This window comes from Chenopodium album, chromosome 21 (genome assembly GCF_948465745.1).
Source record: "Chenopodium album chromosome 21, dcCheAlbu1.1, whole genome shotgun sequence".
NCBI classification, from domain to species: Eukaryota; Viridiplantae; Streptophyta; class Magnoliopsida; order Caryophyllales; family Amaranthaceae; genus Chenopodium; species Chenopodium album.
The window spans coordinates 9,865,730-9,886,916 of NC_137854.1; the positions used below are offsets into that span (position 1 = coordinate 9,865,730).

Below are 21,187 nucleotides of genomic sequence, written 5' to 3' on the forward strand. Positions count from 1 at the left end.
ATAATTTGATCAGCTTTATTAAGATTTTATTAAACCTATATATGAGAAATAGAGAATAAAAGGTATACAAGCTGAATCGAATTGTGGGTTTACAAATCTGTACCAGTATATAATTTGAACAAAAGGCATATAAATTTTATTAAAGCTTCCATAATGACTCGGGTACAGTAAATAATTGGGTTGGGTACAGATTGTTATTGGGTCGGATTAAATCGGTTGACGGTTACTCTCAGGTCGAGAGCATGTTCGGGTTCAGGTCAAAAAGTATTGGATCAAATCGATTGTCAGTTAACATATGGTCAGGTTCAGGTCGGGTTACAGGTCACTAGTTTCACCCCATTTTCCGGGTACAGGTTGGGTTCATATCATTGTCAGTTCAGGTCGAGTTCTCGGGTCGGGTCAGTTTGACAGCTCTAGGCCAAACACATTACATGGTCTAAGAAATATTAGTAGAGAGAGATGAAAACAAAGTAACTCAGTAACTCAATATCACGTGTTTCGAAGTTTCGACCAATTACCATATAGGCATATATCCATTTTTTTAGTGTTCCACTCACCCTTCAGGTTAATCCGAATTTAAGGCTCAATTCTGAGTAGTTAGGTTCCATATCATAGTTACTGTATAAATTTATAATACCAAATTGTATCATAATAAGTACGGAACAATTATAGATTGGTATAAAAAAATTCTTTGTCGGTATAATTTTATTTCAACTTATTTAGAATTGATACCAATTCACAAAAAAAAATTGTATCAAGTCAATGTATATTTGTGTTTACATTATTATGCTTCGTAATTTGATTCTCAATTGGGTAGAGAATGATAATTTTTTAAATGATACTACCTCTATTAACATTTAGTTGCAACTTTGGAATATTTAGTATCTCCCAAATAATACCCCAAAGTTGCAACTAAATGTTAACGGAGGTAGTATTAGCCTTTTAGGTTGTTTGGGAACTTGAAATTGAATTGAAAAATAGAAATACTTGAATTCAAATTCAAGTTTATTTCTTTCAAAATAAAAAGGAAATTTTGTCAGAAAAAACCATTTATAACAACTATTTTGTTGGGAAAAACCTTATAAAATTTTTTTGGCAAAGAGAAACCAAATTCTAAATTTTTTTTGTTGAAGACAACCAAGGGTAACAATCCGGCGTTGACTGATACTAATCTGGCGTTGACTGATACTTTTCCGGCATTGACTCGACATGCGCAGCTCATGTGACCTAATTTTTACTAATCTCACCCAATTTCTTGTATTCTCTTAATCTTAATTTTAAATCATTTTGTATCTTCTCTAATCTCTAACTATAAGAATTAAATTCCGATTACAAGATTGTTGCAGGAATTAATTGCTTCCAAAAAAAATGAATTAAAATAAAAAATAAAAAAAATCCTAAGCCACATAATGTGCTTCCTCAAGAAGCTCTATCAATGCCCGTCAAAAGAAATCCAATTGATCTGTGTAACTTGTCAATTCTTTCATTCTATTAAAACATACAACTATACAAGTGATAGTCCATATTCAAGTCATTTCCTCCTAGTAAATACTCCCTACTGGTCAAATACTAAGGTCTCTACTTATTTGGGCACACTACTTATCTGGGTAGAATATGAACAGAACAAATTCGAGCTAAGCGAAGGAGAAAATATCCAACATTATTGCAGCTATTCAAAACAAAGCTCTAAACTTAGTGCAGATAAACAACAGTTTGCGCAGCATTAGAGGAGCAAAACCAACAATGATATCAACTCCATTTGCTTCTCCCAAAGCCCAGTCTCTAAAGATTTCTTCATCATAGCTTGTTGGTCCACCATCAGCATACCTATCACCACCTCTTACGCCTCCATATCTCTATCCTGACCGTATCCATTTTAGGGGCATCAATCCATATATTTATCGCTTCTATAAAAATCACCAGCAGGTGGTGTACCTTTCAGTGCTGCAATAATCACGGGAACACATACCCATCTATGTTCTCCAAACGGTCTCCACTATCATAGCACCCCCCAGCAGCGCGCTCATAATAACAGTTATATTCACAATCTCCCTGAAGAACAAAGCTACCAAATTCAGATTGTGAAGGATACCTGCCACCACCACTCGATGGGCAATTCCTAGCCCTGCACGCCCCCACACTTAAGAGGATGAGAATGCTACAATATCATCATTTCAGTGAAGGAGAACAAAAAATTGTAAATGAATATTGGCAAAAAAGTTAGCACACTAAAATTTATAATAATAATAATAATTATCACCCCTTCCCATCTCTATTTCATAGCTTTTTCTATTGCAAATTCTCAGTTAATTGTAATAGTTCACCATCTAAAATTCATCGGTATTCTAACCAGCTTATAATCACATATTACTATTTGGGTTCTAAAATCCCGTAATTTTCATTCACCAATCTAGCATGATAATTATTCTACTTCATAAATGAGCATAACATGTCATGAAAACAAATAGTTAACAAACATCTATAAGAAGCCGTCCTTGGTGACTATCCTCGTATACTCTTTGATTTTATAAAAAGCAGACATTGAATTGGTGACTAATCTCGTACACTCGTTGAAAAATGCTTGAAGTTTCACTGCTTAATTTCTGCATGGTGAGATTGCACATAGTTCCCTTCAAACTAAGAGACAAACTGTGCTGCTGCAAATGGAAGTTTTAGCTTGATGATGTACTGGACAACATAGTTTATATAGAGCACAATATTAAAATTAGTGTGTGATCCAGCAAAGATTCATGTAGTGAGTGTACTGAACACAAACCCTTTATCTGTTAAGTCTGGTTGAACAAAAAACCACCCCTAGTCCCCTACCTCCAAGATATTTTTCAGGGTGCACATATGTAGAGAGGTCCTACTTATATTCCAACAACACCTAATCTTTTCATATAAATCCTCATCAAATCAACAAAAACACACAAGGAATGTAAAGATTTTGCATGATTCAGTGGTGATGATTGAGAAATATAAATATTTTGTTTGGTTCACAAAATCGTTTTATAGCATATGCAACGGCAACAAGATTCTTGCAAATCAAGCCAATCGACAAGACTATTCCATATGTATATCTGCTCCTAAGTTACTTTACAGACTTTTCCAGTAAAACATATTTTAATCCATAGACTTTTCCGGTAAAAGTGTAAAACACTCAATAGATGATCAAATGACAATGAGAAGTGCAAGCAGTGAGAATTAGGAGGCAGCCTCAAAAAGAAGTTAGAATTGAAAATATCCTTGGATGATACAACTACAAATTAAACAATGTTTTCAATATGATATATCTAACTACGATGAACCTGAACAAAAACCCATTTCATATAATATAACAAACTAACCATAATTTAACCAAATTCATACAAACATTAAGAAAAGCGGTACCAGTAGAAAAATGAAAAAAGGGAAGTTAAAAAGAAAATGACAAGAAATCAATACCAGTAAAACAATAAAAAAAGAGAAATTAAAAAGAAAATTAACACTTCTTGTCCAAAACCATTCTTTTAAACTTCACTTGTCATTTTAAACTGATATTTGCAAAACAATCAAAGTATTCCCACAAATAAATTCCATAAAATCACAATGTCCAACATCCTCACCTTCAATTCTCTTTCATCCTTCTCTTAACCGGTTTTTTTGTGTAGCCTCGAATCGCTTCCGAAGCTCCTCAATCTGCAAAACCATAAGATCAAAAGAAAAGAAAGAGAAATAAAAAAACAAAGGTCAGATCTAGTAGCAACTTTATACGAAGGGGGTGATTTGATGCAATTTGGGGGTGACTTGATGCATTTTGGGATTGATTTTTAGTTACGTACAAAGCAAATGTTTATCAATTTTTCGCTATAACAAATTAACAATCAAAAAAAGTATTTGCATGTACCCACGCCAAGATATATGAAGAAAAGATCATTAAGAGGCCTAAGTTCCATAAACAAAGAAAAGTAGAGACACGAGCAATATTGGCCTGAAAATTTCATGTGTTAGCCAACAAATCATCAATTGTAGTTTTTTACACAAAAGATTATTATGCATTAGATTCAAAAATTACAAAAACCATGCATAATATTATTAATCAGACAAACCTGATAATTGTACATAAGAAAGACGTTCATCTTCAAGCAGGAAACTAAACTCAGGACCAAAATCAAAGAAATCACCATGATCTGTGACCTAATCCCAATTGAAAAATCTATTACAATTTACAACTCAAATCTTCTAGCATCCCATGTCATCCGCTTAATAGGGAGATAAAAAGCAGCATATGCCATTGCTAATAAAGGTCATATAGGCATGATGTGGGACAAAATCTCTAGGAAGATCATAGGTTATAGTTTCCATTGTTCCACCACATAAACCTCACACTGCTGAAAAATATCAAATCTTGAAGCTACATGTTTCTTGTATTCTTGGTAACTATTTGAATGAATTTCTACTTGGCGGCTTTCTAAGAAACTCTAGCACCCATTATCTTAGGAATTGGCTCATCTATTGACTGCAGCAACTTAAGTACTGGATATTACAAGGAGAGATTATGTCTGACAAAAATTTAACACCCTTTTTTTTTTTTTTTTAATGATATTCAAATATGAACCTGAATTGATGACCAATAATGTTTACATGACATAAGAATAGGTAAAAACTCACAACATAAAGACAAAAGATATGATCATATGATCAATAAGTTTGCAAAAAAACAAAAAAAAAAAACTGAAAGTTTTGCTCTCTTGAATAATGCAATTTCATGGTTAATGCAAACAGTTAGGGTTGAATAACGAAGCATGACATTTCAATAATCAACTTAGGCATGGAGTTAAAAGAGTGACTCCTGAAATTCAGAGGGTTGAATAACTGTGTGATAGACTGCTGGTGCTGACATCTATACTCAACTTATAAGTTTTTAGTGCATCAGGTGGAATTTTACCAAGGAGGCAAGGATTCGTCAAATTGCAGGTAAAAAAAATAAAAATAAAAAAATAAAAAAATAAAAGGTGGAGAAATTTATACACATAAACTAATCAAAACAGAAGTAAAATAGCTTAAGCCTAATGGATAGAGGATACGAATCTAAGCTGGTCAAAGATATCAAACCTTGACCAGAAAAAGGTTAAATGAGAAGCTTAAAGAGAGAAACAAGCTGGTTATGCATAGCTTTCATTCAACTTTTAGCTGCTTTCCAACAAGGATCAGAACAGCCAAAGTTGTGAAATTCTTCGGCCTTGTTTTCAAATTATGAAAAATAAATACAATTTCAATCAGATATTCTTTGAGTTTCATGCAGTTTCTTTTAGCTTTATGGCCCAATTGGCCTTTATCCACTAATTTTTGGCATATGCCAACAACCAATCTATCCTAAATACTGCAGGGTATTCTTGAAATCAAGAAAACTGGCTGTTAATGATTACTTTTCCAAAAGTAGGATCAAACTTGACTAAACAAATCTTAACGCATTGATGAACTCGATGAAAGCAAAAAAAAAAAAAAACAAAAAAAAAAAAAAAAAAAAAAAAAAACAGTTCAGTAAAGTTCAATGTCTTTCTAAAAATCCAGTCAAGTGCTTAAATTTAGCGGACTTAAATTAAGCAGCTTTAGGATCATACCCATATTTCTTAGCCTCAACAGGAAATAGATCATTGCACTTCATCTTCTTTGCAGTGTCATTTGTATAAATAACCTCTATTTTCATCCCCCAAATTCTTGCTGGTTATTATGTTCATTTTAACAAAATGCAATCACACAACATTAATTCAAAATACTAGTATTTGTCATGAGGTTAGCAACAATGACATCATTACCTCAATGTTTAATGCTCCCGCTCCAAGCAGGATAGAGGGGGCTGATTATACTTAATCTAAACCCAGCAATAGCATGTAGGAGTACACACATATTATATGAGATACTCATAGATTTGCCAATATTTGAACATCCAAAATACCAAAATGCAGGACTTAAATCCACATGAACCACAATCAATTAAGCATATAGCATGAGAACTCGGCTTAAATTACCTCTTTTATTGCACAGCAATCCTGTCCTTGACACTTCCTCTAGGATTCAAGAACCCGGCTTTCCCAAAAATCTGCCCAAACAAAAACTAATTAGGGCTTATGCTTTGATAATTAAGGTTATATATATAAAACAAAAAAATAAATAAAAAAAATAATAAACCAAAAAAAAAAAAAAAAATCAGCTACTACTGGTATTTGTTATAAAATCATCAAAAAGCACAATACAGAATCCTTAATTCTGGACTATTACTAATTTAGTACATCTTCCCTTAAAAAAAAAAGTAATTTAGTACATCAATTCTATCAAAATAAATTAACAATTTACACATATTGGCAAAATTAACATCAAAAACCCAATCAATCGAACCCACAATAAAATTTAGCAAATGACAGGTAAAAAACAAAAATCTTGGCCAATGATTTCACCTTCACCTTCGTTCTAGATCCGTTTTCTATCTCCTCATTCAGCGGCTATTTGTCCTTCTGTTCCTTGGTCTCTCGGAGTATGATAGTGCTGAGTGGTGACCGTGGATGGCAGGCTCATTGTAAATGTAGACAATTAGGGTTCCGATGACCCAATCACTGTCACCGGCTCATTGTTGATGGTTGTAAAGAAAGTTAAAAGGGAAGAAGAGAGAGAAAAGGGGCGTATAGAGGAGGAGAAAGTACGGGAAGGGAAATGCAGATTCCATTGTTGGCAGGAGCTTGCTAGTTGATGCAATCGAGGTGCAGGAGCTCTTGCTATTATCTTGCAAGCAATGTACACTGGCTAAATTTTCAGCCAAAAGCAACTCATCAGAGACATAAAATGAAGAAAGAAAAAAGAAGAAAGAAATTATTCTCTTGCCACATCACAATAGCTGCACACATGCCTCCCACACATGTAGACACTGTTCATAAGGGGAACAAGTGAAACATTTTAAGGGTTGAGGATACCAATTCTCAGAAAGTCAGAATATTTAATAGATTAACATGATCAACAGCATTTACAATGTGCTTTGTATATACATAGCAACAAAAAACCCATCCTGAACAAAGTGGATGATTTGGAAAGGACCACAATGGGTCTGAAAGAAAGAGGAAAGACAGCATGACATCAATCAGCTCTTATCTGGGAAAAGGCCTTTTGGAGCTCAGAGACTGCACATTAGACCTACTTTGTTTCCAAACTTTTATTTCAGATTCCTCATAAGAGTACATTACAATAGCATGAGCTCTTTCTGATAAGATCCACAAGCAACTTACAGCAGAAATGCTTGTTATATCAAACTAAATGGATAAAAAGCAGCACGTCAATTATCATCCTAAAGGTCATTTTGTTTTCTTCCTGCTGTAAAAGTTAAGATCACATTCACAATATTAAGATACCAAACGTAGCATTTGTCTACTCTGCTCACAATATTATAAGACAGAAAAGCCTGAATGCTTTGCAAACCTAACAATAGAATCATACGAATTGTACAGGGTTCCGTGAGTAAGCAGGTACTGGAGCACTTTAAGCATCAAGATAATAACCTAAAAGTGAGACGGCAAATAATAGTCACAAGCTTACAACAACAAAACTAGGTACACAAGGGAAAACTCATCAGTTACTTTAGGTCCATAGAGATATATACTGCAAAATAGTCTTATTAAAGGAAATTAAATTAAGCAACTTTATATTCATATATTATCCATGGCAAAGTTAGATTGTCACTCTGCCCATCCCAAATTAAGATGCACAATTTCCTATCTTGGATGCCCCAAAGTAATTTGCACACATTTTCTCTCAACCAATTTCTTTTGCTTGATTCCAACACTCTCTTACCTTTGTTTTCCTCTACCCTCTATTATTAATATCCATGCCAAAAGCAATTGAGCAACTTATTTGAGAACGGGGGTGTACAGTAGACATTTTGAAGGTACCACCAGGTCAGATTGATTACTCATATAAACTGCTAATTTTACCAAATTATAAATTAATTAAGAGCAATAAGAAGAAAACACCAATATTAACAACAACTAGGGACTTTAGATCAGGCTAAGGAAAACCAACATTAAGGAAAGACATGCACACAACCATCAAATAGATGATTTTGATCAGCACATGATTACATTCAGCTATAAACAGATTTTAGGTTTCAGTACAGATAGCCCCAATGCCCTCAAGAACAGGGAAAGTCATAAAGCAAAACGGAGACTTAAGACTAAGTCGTTAACAGACAGAAGAGGCTATCAGCTAAAGAGATGGGAAAAAGAATTTGGGAACTGCTTGTTTGGACTTTGGATAACATGATTAGCCCTTGTAAATAAGCATTAATCAGTTCAGCAAAAGACATCTATGTTACACATAAAGCACAATAGATAGGCTAGATTCAGGTTGGAAATTTAACGTAGATAGATTTAAAGGCAAAGATAAATTGAAAAAAATAAATAAATAAACTTTCCATCAAAGTATATTAACGGCTAAGTAGCTCACCTTACCTCCCTTGCCATCATTGGCTCCAAGCAATAGCAATGATCAATAAGTGGAAATGCAATATCTGACTTCAACAATCTTGTAGTTTTCCATGAATTTCACGCCACAATAGCATAGATTTATTGTCCACAAGATGCTTGCTTTCATAAACAATATAACTACATAATTCATGTCGGGGCTCTGGTTTTAGAGACCTTAATTGAGTCAAGGGATCAGTGAACTTAGACTTATTGTACAGCTCCTTTGCTGGCTGGACGTGATTCCACCAGAAATCATCTAAAGCTGTCTTTATAGCATCCCAATATTCAACATCTCGATACAGCCTAAACAAACTGCTTCCATTTGGGGTCCAAACATAGAGATCCATCCAATCCCTATCCAGTATCTCCATTAGACCTTGTGCCTGTGGCATACAATAATTTGGGATCCGCTTCCAAGGGAAAGCTTTGTTAATATCACCATCAAAGAAGGGGCACTTAATCTCCAACACTCCCTCCGATGGCAAACCATAAACATTTTCTTCAACAACCCCATCAGGAGAGGCACCAAGCCAACCATCACCATTCAAGTTATTGTTATTAAGAGTCTGAAATTTAGGAAACACAACAGACTTGCCAGTTAATATCTTGTACCGTTCCAGAGCTTCCTCCTCATTGATATTGTTATAACAGGTCGCAAGATTACCAGAAAAGGGTTCAATCGCCCCTATCTTCTCTAACCACAATTGAACTCTCCTATGAGGCCAAAACCCAATTGCAGAGCTAAAAGTGCTTGCAGTAAGCTTGTTCTTTCTTAAATTCTGCCAGTTCTTGAACCAATGCTGAAAACAACTTGCTTGAAGTACATCATATGTACCACTAATATAAGGAGGCTGACTGGTATTGTGTACGTTGCGATATATACACTTACGACTATTCCTAATAAGGATGTCCCAGTTATTGAAACTTCCTTTGAAGCTGGTATGTAAAATGAACAGAAATTTGTTAAAACAATATACTGACAATGAGATCAACAAACTTATAACAGCAATAACAAACACATAATATGCAAAACATGGGCGAAAATCCGAAAACCCAGATGAGATATCCTCTTATTACAGCCATTTAAGTGTTACGACTAGACATTCAATATCAGAACATCGAATGCAACTAAAATGCAGGGCCAACCCTGAGGCAGGGCAGGCGGGGCGGCCGAGTTGGGGCCATGATAAACCCTAGATTGTGAAACAAATAAACATTTTCATAGTTCTGTCCTACAATAAAGAACTATAAACAGCCTGCAACACATTAGCAATCACATTTGACTCAATTATCAAATTAGGCTCCAACAACATAAAATTCTTCTTACTTGAGAATAATAATAGCAAAATTATAGAAACTAAATCGATAGTTATAATCATTTCAGATGATAATACTAAGATTTCAATGATACATCTAAGAAGAACCCTAAATTGAATATACTGACAATTAAATTTAACTAAACCCTAAATTGTAAAATTGATATTCGGTGATTTTAAAAAATAGAAATAACAATTATATCTTACCTCAGAAGCTGCTTCATTGGAGGAGGGAAAGCTCAGAAGCTTCTCCGATGAAGTATCAGAGTATACGCTTCAATGGAGAAGAGAGAGAAAGGGCGAAGCTTAAGAATGAAAGAGCTCCAAAAGAGGAAGAAATGAAAACGTAGGTGTAAAATGTAATAAAGGATTGGGGTTTATCAAAGGGTTTTGTCCACTAATTTTGTCCCAAATAACGCATAGTGTGTTATAATACATTTTCATTTTAGCATAGAGTGTTATAAAATGGTAATCGGAGTCAATTTTTTAATAACAAATTTTTATTATAATGACTAGAAGCGGGTTGATACATATTCATTTATGTTGAATAATTTTTTTTAAAAATATGTTTGGTATTAGATGTAAAATAGATTACTAATGAGATACGTTATTGTAGGGTGATATGATTACTAAGTAGATATGATTGGCTATCGAAAGATGATGGAGCAAGTGAGAACTTTAAATCATAATCCAAATGTTAGGCAACTATGAGAATATGAACTAAGTTTACAAATTTTTTAGTATGCTCAATCAATACCAACCTAATAAATTGATGGATAATGTCATTGACGGTTTAAAATTAGATTATAAGTATATCCTACCAATGTCAGTAAAATATCGTAAAACAAGTATATATATACTTTTACTCATCGTATAGATGTCAAACAATCCATAACATAGCACTCTGATATCATATACTCATATTATGACATATGTGACGTATCCATGTAACCTAATTGAAGGGCGATCTTTTAGTTCTTACATAGGAAATAGCATAATAATCCCATGTAAGAAAAATTTAAAAGAGCGCGAGCGAGTATGCCTAGTACACCCCGTACACAAGTCACGACTACATATTATACCACTCATAAAATAGAAAGAATACACTTCTCTCTCGTTGCTACTCAACACTTTCATTAAATTTACACATTCAAACCTCTGTTTTCCAATTTCTTTGAAGATTCTGAATTGCAATGGAAAACCAGCAAGATAATCAACAATCTGTGACTGGCCCTTCGGTATGATTTTCTTTAACTGGGTTTTTTATTTTATAATTTAATTTTGTTTTGCTTAATCTTAGTAGTAGAATACTAGAATTTTGGTGGTGTTCTTTGATAATCTCTTTCAATTAAAATCTGCATTTTCGATTATAACTTATTAATGGCGAATTAAGAGAAAGAAAATGATGGACTGAATGTTGTTGCCCTGACAGAAAAAAGCGTCACGAAAGTAGACAACTTGTCACGTGCTGACTTATTTCCCTAAGTCCCCTTGCACGCGGTCCACTAGTCGACAGCACCCGTTAGTCTCCTAGTCAGGACTCCCCTTGTTTTGCTAGGCTAAGTGTGCTACAAAGTTGGCTAAGTAAGATATTTAAGATGCTCACAAGAGATTTCAAAGGAAAGCTTTGATTACTTGAGAGATCTTTATACTTGTATTGGTTTGTGTTGGCTAAAATGTACAAATGAATGGGATGGCCTATTTATAGGCATCCAAGCTAACTCCTAAGAATCTAGAGAGTTCCTAACCTCCTCAAATGGAGGGTTCTAGACCACAACTCTCTACACTACTCTAGAACGTTCCCACCTCCAAAGGAACATAGATACAAGGAGGTTTCTACATCCTTCCCTAGCTAGAATGTTCAAGACCACCCTAGAACACTCTAGAACTCTACAACCCTTATGTACATACAAGAAGTCCCTAGACACTTCTACTATGTACATGAAGATCCTTGAATATTCTAGAGACATCCCCTCTAGAATACTCCCTCAAAAGATCACTCTAGATAAGCCCGGAACCTTCTAGAAGCTTCTCACGTATTCCGGGCCGCCCGTTGCCCAAACTCATACTTCGGGACCTCCGTTTGGAAAACCGTCACCTCCATGGTCTTCCTTGGCCCAAAGTATGGTGGACCCCAATATTTGAGCCCATTTGGAGCCCATTAGCCCGTCCAAATGGCCCATTATTGTGTTACTGTCAAGTGGGTGTTCACTAAGATTTGAAGCAAGGTACTAAATAAAGCTCTATAGGGGGAGGTGCTTAGCTGAGCACCAAGGCAAGCCCCCTAGCCCCGATTGTTGCCTTGCTGCCTAGTGAGCCTCTTGACGCCCATCCTTGGTGTGGGAGACGACCCGTGAAAAACTGCTTCTAAATAAAATCCACAAGAATTGAAGCAATTAAAGAATACTGTATGAAAATATAAAGAATTCAACTCACTCCCAAATATATGTAACCAAAAATTGTTGGGGCATAACAGTTTGTAGATTGTGTCCATCATGATTACATGTTCAATGCATCCATATGGTTCATTACTTTGGCTTTTAATTAGACTACGCTCAAACTGGCTCGTTGAATTGTTTACATGTATTTCTTAATGCAAAGTATCAGACAATCTTGGTGTTTTAGAATCAAGGGTCAACTGGCATCATATAGATCAAAGATTGCAGGGAGCCACAATAGAAGCATAAATATGTTGATGTTGGTTTCTTCATTCTCACATGGTTTAAAAAGAGAGCAAGCCCCAGTTACTCATCCTGAGTAACGAAATTTGTTACTCAAGTGGCATATATTGTAATTTTACACAATTTTTTTTATTATTAATTTTTTTTGTTTTTTTTAAAAATACCTTCTATGGACGTTTTTACCCCCAACTTAAAAGCACGAAATTACATCCGTGCCCCTTGAGTTACATTTGTTGTTACTCAGGATGAGTAACTTGTATTTCCTCGTTTAAAAATCACCTGCACTGTCAACTCTAACTATATATAAACAGTTGTTGCATTTTTACATTTAGGAAAGAACAAACAAGTAACTGACCCTAAAGCAAGAAAAATGGATAAGATACATGATCAATATTAAAGCATCCAAAACAGAGTTTCAGATTTCAGTAATAGCATTACCTGACAAAATACATGTAGAGAAGTAGATATTGCTATCAGAAATAATAGGAAGAGAATGTAAGACGGGATAGTGAAGATTCGGTTGAGTCATCAATATATAAACTTTTAGCCTTTATTAATCATAACTGAGTGAGTAGTATTATTTTTTCAAGTAAACAAGATTAATTAAATTTTACAATTATTTGAAAGGGCATAATGGTCACTACACTGCAGAATTGACTTTTGGTTTTATTTATTTATTTATTTATTTAAAAAAAAAAGTGAAATCTTCTAGAATTATCATGTAAGGTAACCCTAATCCTATATACATATATATAAATTGATCATGAATAATACATTAGCCGCCTCCTAACCATCAATAGGCAACAAACGAGAAGATGCTGAAAATAGGCAACAACACAAGCAATTTCATCAAAAGTCTCCTCCAAATCCAAATCCAAATCCGGCATCTTCAACCCTATTCGACTTCAACCTTGTTGTTAAGTAACTATTTAATTAGTCTGGGGGTTTCCAAGGAAGAGGCTAATAATCTAGTTTCGAAGAAGAATCTTGGTGAGTGTTGGAGTAACAAAAGGAGGAGTAAGAAACCCATTATTGCTGCTCATGAGCCACCCGAATTACAAGTCTGGAGAAATCGAGGTGCGAAAACAGTTGCTGACTTGAATTTCCTCGCAAATGCGAATTCTGTTGTCTCCTATCTTAAACACGACGTTGGATTCAGGGAGTCTCATATTCGAATATTGGTATCTAATTCGCCTAAAATCTTATTGTTCAAAGTTAAAACTCTTAAACCAAAGATCCAGGTATTTCTGAACTATGGTTTCACACTAAATGATATCTGTAGTCTTGTGTTTCGCAGCAACCCGACCATATTTGATCAGGGGTTGAATTCCGTTATCGTTCCCTCACTCCAGTGTTTGAAGGAGATTATGGGTGATACCGATGATATGATTGAAATTGTAAGTTCGTTGCTCCTTTGCGATTTTCATCTTGGAAAGGTTTGCAAATTTTTTGTGCCCAATTTTAATCTGTTGCGAGATTATGGGATTCCGTTTAGTTTCATCCGGAAATATATTCCGTTTAGTCTCCAACCTTAAGAACTGTAAAAGGCAGAAAGAGTTGCAAATTTGCAATGAAGGATTATCTGATGTACTGCATCAAAAAGTAAACTAATGCAGAAGGCTGCCATTGGTGAAGAGTATGAATGTGAGTGGCCATAAGTATGGCCTGGTTTATGCTGGAGTTGGGTGAGTTACTTGGAGGGGCAAAGCAGACCTCTCAGAAGAGCTTGTCTTCCACATTAACTACCACTAGTAGAAAAATGCAAATGCCCACCGGTTCAAAACCCCCCTATGCCACCGGTTTTGAACCGGTGGGAATTTGAGGTGTAACGCCCCGACTTTTAACTGGCGTTACCGGACCGTACTTAACATTAATTAACCATAGATAAACCATTCTTTACTCAGCATACGCAGCGGAATCAATCATATAGATAATCTCATAATCACCTGTGGGTTATGGGCCCATAAATAAACATACTCCTTAACTAGAAAACTCAACAATTAATACAACCCCAATCTTCCTTACTGTAATAAAAATAACCAATCTATCTCAGCTATCGATGATCCATAATACATAAGCATTGATTCTTAATCCCTCAGCTATGTAGACTCCTTTAATCCTTTTGCCCTTGATTAACTTGAGCTCCGTCATCATTATCCCCGTCATTATCCATAAAAATAGAAAAGAGAGAAAACACAGGAAAAATCCAAAAATGAGTGGAAAACTCAGTAACATTACTCTAGCCCGTAAAAACAGTTTTTCTTTCAAAATCGTTTGAGCATATAACATACATACATACATACATACTTGTTCAGAAATAATCTAATATCATTATTTTTAAAAGTTGTGTCGACAACGATCATTTCCTTTACATAAGATCATAGGTAAGTACAGGTTTTGGACATAACATAACTTTCATTCGTGTGGGATTAATTCCCCATTTCATTAACATACTTTCCTCCACCTATAACTCACTTATTTTCTATGTTTAGTTCATTTTCCATTGTCGACAAATGTAACCTCGTATCATATTAAATCATTTCTGAACAACTTTATACCTCATCTAAATTCATAGCACATTGGCACAATTCATAATCATTCATTCGTAACACTTAATTGAATAAAATAATAATCAGCGTTAAACATTTAACGGGGGCATAACATAACAGATCACATCCACATATCTTATAGATTAATAAAATAACTAGAAATACCTATTATTCATAGCATTCTTATCACCTTGTAAGATGGTAAAACATCTTTCTGAACGATCGTACGTATCAGTATATCGTAAAACTCATTAATAGAGTATCCTTGTGAGTTCTCATAAGTCCTTTAACAAAATTCAGATATTCGTAATCTTTTTGGTGGACATGCTAGTCGCTGGACAGTATGACATGGCGGAACGTCTTCCGCGATGGGCCGGTGCCCATAACATAGAGCTGGTGCTCGACATAGTTGGGCAGGTGCCCCATGGGTACATGCATTGCATGACCGAATATAACATATACTGCCAGACAAACTAGGTCTTTCACTTTCATTTATTAAGTTGTGTATCTTTTAATAAGTTATTCATAGATTATTAACATACTTTCGAGAGATCCAAAAATCAATAGAACATTGTATATATATAAAATCTTTCATATAATCATAAGACTAAAATACATCAACAAACATGTTTATCATATCACAAGTCTTTAAAATTATATACAAGGATATAAAAGATCATATCATGTCATGTATACATACCATGCTTTTAATTCATAACATGCCAAATATATCATACAGACATACATGTGATAAAATAACATGTCATTAAAATTACATACGCGCACTCATAATAACTAGATATAATTGTCACACATACAGTAGCTAAACATAATAATTACAGATACGGAACTGAACACAATTGCAAAACATAATGGTTACACACAGGGCTAGACATAATTGCTAGACATAATGATTACCTCATTTGATCATCTTTTATCATCTCACTTAGCTTATTCTCCCATAATCATCATCCGAACTCTCAACCTCCATCATTAGTTTCTCATTGCTATGACTCATTCGATCATACCCAGTAATAATAAATATTCATTAGTAACCTCTCAATTCAAAACCTTTGATAGAACAAGTATAAGCATATTTTTAGAAACAAAACAAGTATTACCTCATTTTGAGTAAAATGAGCATTACTTTAAAAATAGATACTACCACTATTCATATTAGTAGAAAATATTACTATAAAAACTTTAACTTAGAGAACTCTCAAATTGCTCTAGTATCAAAACTCATTTTTTAGGAAGTTGAATGTACGAAGTACATAATCATCAATTCCTTGTGCAAAATAATATTAGAATATAAACAAACACTACACTTTTAAGAGTAAAATAAGAACAAACATAGAAGACATAGATAGCTAGCAAGCTACTACTATATTATAACATCATTTTCTAATCATCAAAATATATACTTAATCGTTTTCAAAGAAAGTAAGAGTTTTTTTATCCCAAATACAAGATAAACTTATGTATACTCAAAATAAGAGCAAATAAAGTAAGCTCACTTTGGTTTCAATGTGTACTGAGTAGTCTCAAAAATTATTCTCGGCTTCACCAAATATGCCACGAATGGAGGAAGAAGAAGAGTGCGTGGCTGCGGTGCGTGAGCTTAGTTGACGGAAGAAGAGGGGTGGCACGCCTCAAACAAGGAGAGGTGGCGATGGTTGTGAGGTGGTGGTAGTGATGTTTCTTTTTGGTGGGAAATTAGTATGCTAAAGCTTGTAAGGGAAAGAAGAATGAAGATAAAGATTAGGCAAGTCACTTGCTAACTACAATCTCCTTGTAGTGGAGTAACGTGGGAATTGGATGAAGCCAAAAACTTGGTCTTATCCCAAGACCCAAGCTAATGCTTAGCCGTGAAGGAAGAAATAAGAAGAGGTGGGTTTTGTCTTTTATGGTGAGCAAGATTAATTCTTATCATTTGCAAAGTGATAAGCTTAGGAATCACATAACAAATGAAAGAATAGCAATTTCCATCTCCATCTCATAAACGTGGAGGTGGTGAAGAAATAAGAGGTGATGTTTGTCCTTTTGTGAGTAAGGGTATTTTGGTAATTTCACTTTCTCGGAAAGAAATACAGATTTTATGTAAATCCTTCAATATTTGACAAAACATAAAAATATGACTTATTAACCCTAAATACATTTTAAAATAATTACTTTGCTTCGTATAATTAGCTTCCGAAATAATATAATCATAAAATAAGATTAAAAATAAAATAGTCATGCTGAGTAAAATATAAATTAAACTTTAATTAAGCTAATAAAATAAAATTAGAGTATAATAAATCAAGTTATAAAATCTCGGGTATTACATGAGGGGTGGCAATACTACCTTGAAAAGCCACCGGTTCAAAACTGGTGGCAAATTGCCACTGGTTACAATAACCCATTCCTGCTATTTTTTTAAGGGGTTTTTGGCACCGGTTCTATTCAAAACCGGTGCCCAAAATGTCCCAGAAAATTTAAAAAAAAAAAAAAAATTTGCATTTTTTCCACTTAAATTGATATATAAACTCTAACATATATATAAACTTCATATTTTCATTTAAAAAGGCTGTAATATTACAATTTTGGTCCAAAAAAAAAAAAAATACAAGTCACACCAAATCACCAATGTAACACCTGGCGAGGCAGCAGCAGCGAGCCTTGGCGAGGCAGCAGCAGCGAACCGAGGCAGCAGCAGCCTTGCGTATGTATAGATAACATCTTCCGACAGCCACCTGCATCAACAAACAAAGATAAGAGATCTCAAAGTGTTTATTAATCAAAGACAACAAGCAGAGCAATACTACCTTAAATTCAACCATATATACATGCAGTAAGGAAAATTGAGAAGAAAAGCCTTGGCAAAATATATTTTCACATTCTAAAAGATTCTTAACACGGACAAAGGACCAACCTTATTTTTTATTCAGCCTCTCCCCCTCTTCCCTCCATTACTTCGCTTTCCTCAAAGGTTATAGATTAATAATCAAGCACTCGTCAAAGAAAAATAAAAAATAATCAAGCAAAACAAGCAGCCTCGGCAGAGTAGTAGCAGTTGCAGTCTTGCTAGGGATGCTGCAACAGCAGCCTTGGCAGGGCAGCAGCAGCTGCAACCTTTCGAGGCCAGGAGCAGCTGCAACCTTGCCAGCCAGCTACAGCAGCAGGCTCAGCAGGGCAGCAGTAGCTGCAACCATGCCAGGGCGGCAGGGCAACAGTAATTAAGTCAGCAAATTCACCCAATGAGTTACGTATAGCAAATTCAGCAAAATAATTTTTTTTTTTTTTTTTTTTTTTTTTTTTTTTTTACCAAAAACTAAAGTAGTAGAATTAATCCTAACATAAAGAAAAGAAGGAGCAGGAGCAGTAACATGGAAGCAGAAGCAGGAGCAGCAGCAACATGGAAGCAGCAGCAGGAGTAGTAACATGGAAGCAGAAGCAGCACATAAGAAGTTCCCTGCATCATATATAACACATTTCTATCACTTACACTCAAATAACATAAACAAGATAGCAAAACCGATTAGCAAAGACTCTTATAGCAAAAACAAGATAGTCACCATACAAAACAAGATAGTCACCATAAGCAATTACCAAAGACTCTCATAAGCAAAAACAAGATAGCAAAAAGAAGATGGTCTTTTATACTTTGTAGTTCACTTAGCTTTTAGCAAACTATTATTACCATATCCACACTATTTGACACAAGATAAACCCCAAATTGCGTATCAAATGCACACACTACTCAGGGGAAAGCAATACGATTCTCATCAAATCCTACCACTTAAAGAAAATTTTAAGCTCATAAGAATGCCAATTACTTTTTTCTACATATCCATGTCCATTAGAGGCATGCAGCAGCAGCCTTGCATAAGCCTTGCGAGGCAGCGGAGGCAGCATAAGCCTTGCATAATGTTAAAGCCTTGCGAGGCAGCAGCTGCAGCAGGTGGTTTAAACCTCTAGGCCTTGGGATTTAAAGGTCACATGAACATGTAACACTCTAGTGGTTACTCACTTATATTAATATTAAGTTATGCAATAAAGACTTGATTTTTGAGGAAAATGGGCAGCTTTTTGATTAATATGAAAATGGAAGAAACAAACAAGGGTAGCTTGAGGCTACCAGTCTCTGATTTAGCACCTTTAGGGCACCACTCTCTAGCTCTAGGAAATACTATAATCTTGCCTAACTCGCACATCCCACTCTCCCTTTCTCATATATACATTATCTGCCAAAAAGAAGGAAACAACAAAAGTTGTGTTGTTGTGGCAGCTGTCAAGGCTCTCCTTTGATTGGATGATGCTGCTCTGCTGCTTGGTGATTGCTCTCTGCTTCGGGGCTGCCTTGTTGTGCATTCTCTGACATTCTATTTTGCTGACCCTTCCTTCTCCTTCTTGAATAAGTAATTAAGTCATGACCCTTGTTGAGCATTGGTGTTTTAGAATCAAGGGTCAACTGGCATCATATAGATCAAAGATTGCAGGGAGCCACAATAGAAGCATAAATATGTTGATGTTGTTTTCTTCATTCTCACATGGTTTAAAAATCACCTACACTGTCAACTCTGACTATATATAAACAGTTGTTGGATTTTTACATTTAGGAAAGAACAAACAAGTAAAGCAAGAGAAATGGATAAGATACATGATCAATATTAAAGCATCCAAAACAGAGTTTCAGATTTCAGTAATAGCATTACCTGACAAAATACATGTAGAGAAGTGTTTCGGGGTTTTTTGTGATTCCCTCGGATACTGGTCGCGCTCTGACAAAGGCTCGGACACCTGCAAAAGAACGAATATTCTGGTGATCGGAATATTCGCCTCCGACGCTCAAGTTAGTGAACGGAAACGGAAAAGGCTAGAGAGAGAAAGTAGAGAGAAGTTGGAGCGTTTTAGAGCTCTTGTATTAATGTCACCTCAAAATCCACTCCTCCCATCATAAATGATTGGGGTATATATAGGGGTGGGAGCATGTGCCCCATAGGGTTTATGCCCTAAAATCTCGTGACATGATTGGCTATGCAATCAGAGGTCGCCACGTGTCGTGGGGGGCGCCGTTTTACGGCTTTCAAGGCTTTCTCGGGATTTGGGCCTGAGGTCATCAGAGCCCTTTTCTCTTTCTGATTGTAGCTTTAGGGTATTTAGATATGGCTGACAGGTGTCACCATAACAGGGAGACACGTGTCTCGCTCTCATAGGGCCACGTGTCGCCTCTTTATTGGGCCACGTGTCACTATGAGATTGGGCTACGTACCTGGGGTATTTTTACCCTAAACATTTGCCCCTCAGAGGGGGTGGCTCGTACACTTATTGGCCGCCTCCTCTGATCTTGCATTCTAGACGTCCTGGTACTCTGGGTTGGGTTTGCTTCCCATCTGCCCTGGACGTCCATATACTTTTGATTCAGGGCTCTTTTTGCTACGTGGACGTCCATATATTTTGGCCTGGACGTTCTCGCAGTCTGGAATGAGTTTGGCTTTTTGCTTATCTGGACGTCCATACTTTGTAATGGACGCTCTCGTACTCTGAGAGAGGCTTAGCCTCTGAATTCATGTGGTCGTCCACTTATTTCAGGCTGGACGTCCTCATACTCTGGGAGGAGTTGATCTCCTACCTACCCAGAACGGCCACAGAAGTGAGACTGGACGTTTTGATACTCTGGGAGGAACTTATCTCCTAACCACTCAGAACGGCCACAGAAGTGAGACTGGACGTTCTGATACTCTAGGAGGAACTTATCTCTTAACCACCCAGAACGGCCACATATTTTCTTTGGGGTAAACTGGGCTTCCATGATCTCAGACGTACTTCCTGGCTTTCTAATCATGCTTCGTACATCTGAATTCTTGTTTTAGACTATACGTCTGAGAACTGGGCGGACGCTTTTCCTCTTAGGTTTTCTCAAGTTTTGGAGACTAAGTGTTGAAGGTGTAAAATTCTTGAATTTTCCACTTAACTCATTTCAATTCACTTTAACGTGCCGTTAATTGTCCGTCTGGCCTTTTTTTCACAAGTTAACAGAACCCTAACGTCGTCCACTTATTTCTTCGAGTAATTTCTCAAGAAATTACCGTTTGAATGTTTAGGCGGGTGTAGACACCTAAAAATGTCTCCCTAAAACCAAACCCGATGATGAACAACCTTTTTACCGC

The 21,187-nt window shown here is 35.7% G+C and overlaps 1 protein-coding gene across 11 annotated transcripts; it reads right to left on the reverse strand.

The window, feature by feature from the left end:
- Positions 1-1,457: 1,457 nt before the first annotated feature.
- On the reverse strand, positions 1,458-16,930 carry LOC145603103 (uncharacterized). Of its 11 annotated transcripts, none has more exons than XM_081659230.1 (7): positions 16,553-16,930; positions 15,954-16,042; positions 8,475-9,425; positions 6,438-6,776; positions 6,012-6,082; positions 3,606-3,678; positions 1,458-2,125 (listed from the first exon to the last, which is right to left on the reverse strand). In XM_081659230.1, exons 2-3 carry the CDS (start codon positions 15,974-15,976, stop codon positions 8,540-8,542), a joined length of 909 nt encoding a protein of 302 aa, XP_081515356.1. In that variant the 5' UTR covers positions 15,977-16,042; positions 16,553-16,930; the 3' UTR covers positions 1,458-2,125; positions 3,606-3,678; positions 6,012-6,082; positions 6,438-6,776; positions 8,475-8,539. The 11 variants fall into 11 exon arrangements, with proteins under 11 accessions (XP_081515356.1, XP_081515354.1, XP_081515355.1 ...); XM_081659228.1 differs by having other exon boundaries at positions 6,438-6,780; XM_081659229.1 differs by having other exon boundaries at positions 8,470-9,425.
- Between the last annotated feature and the right edge of the window lie 4,257 nt (positions 16,931-21,187).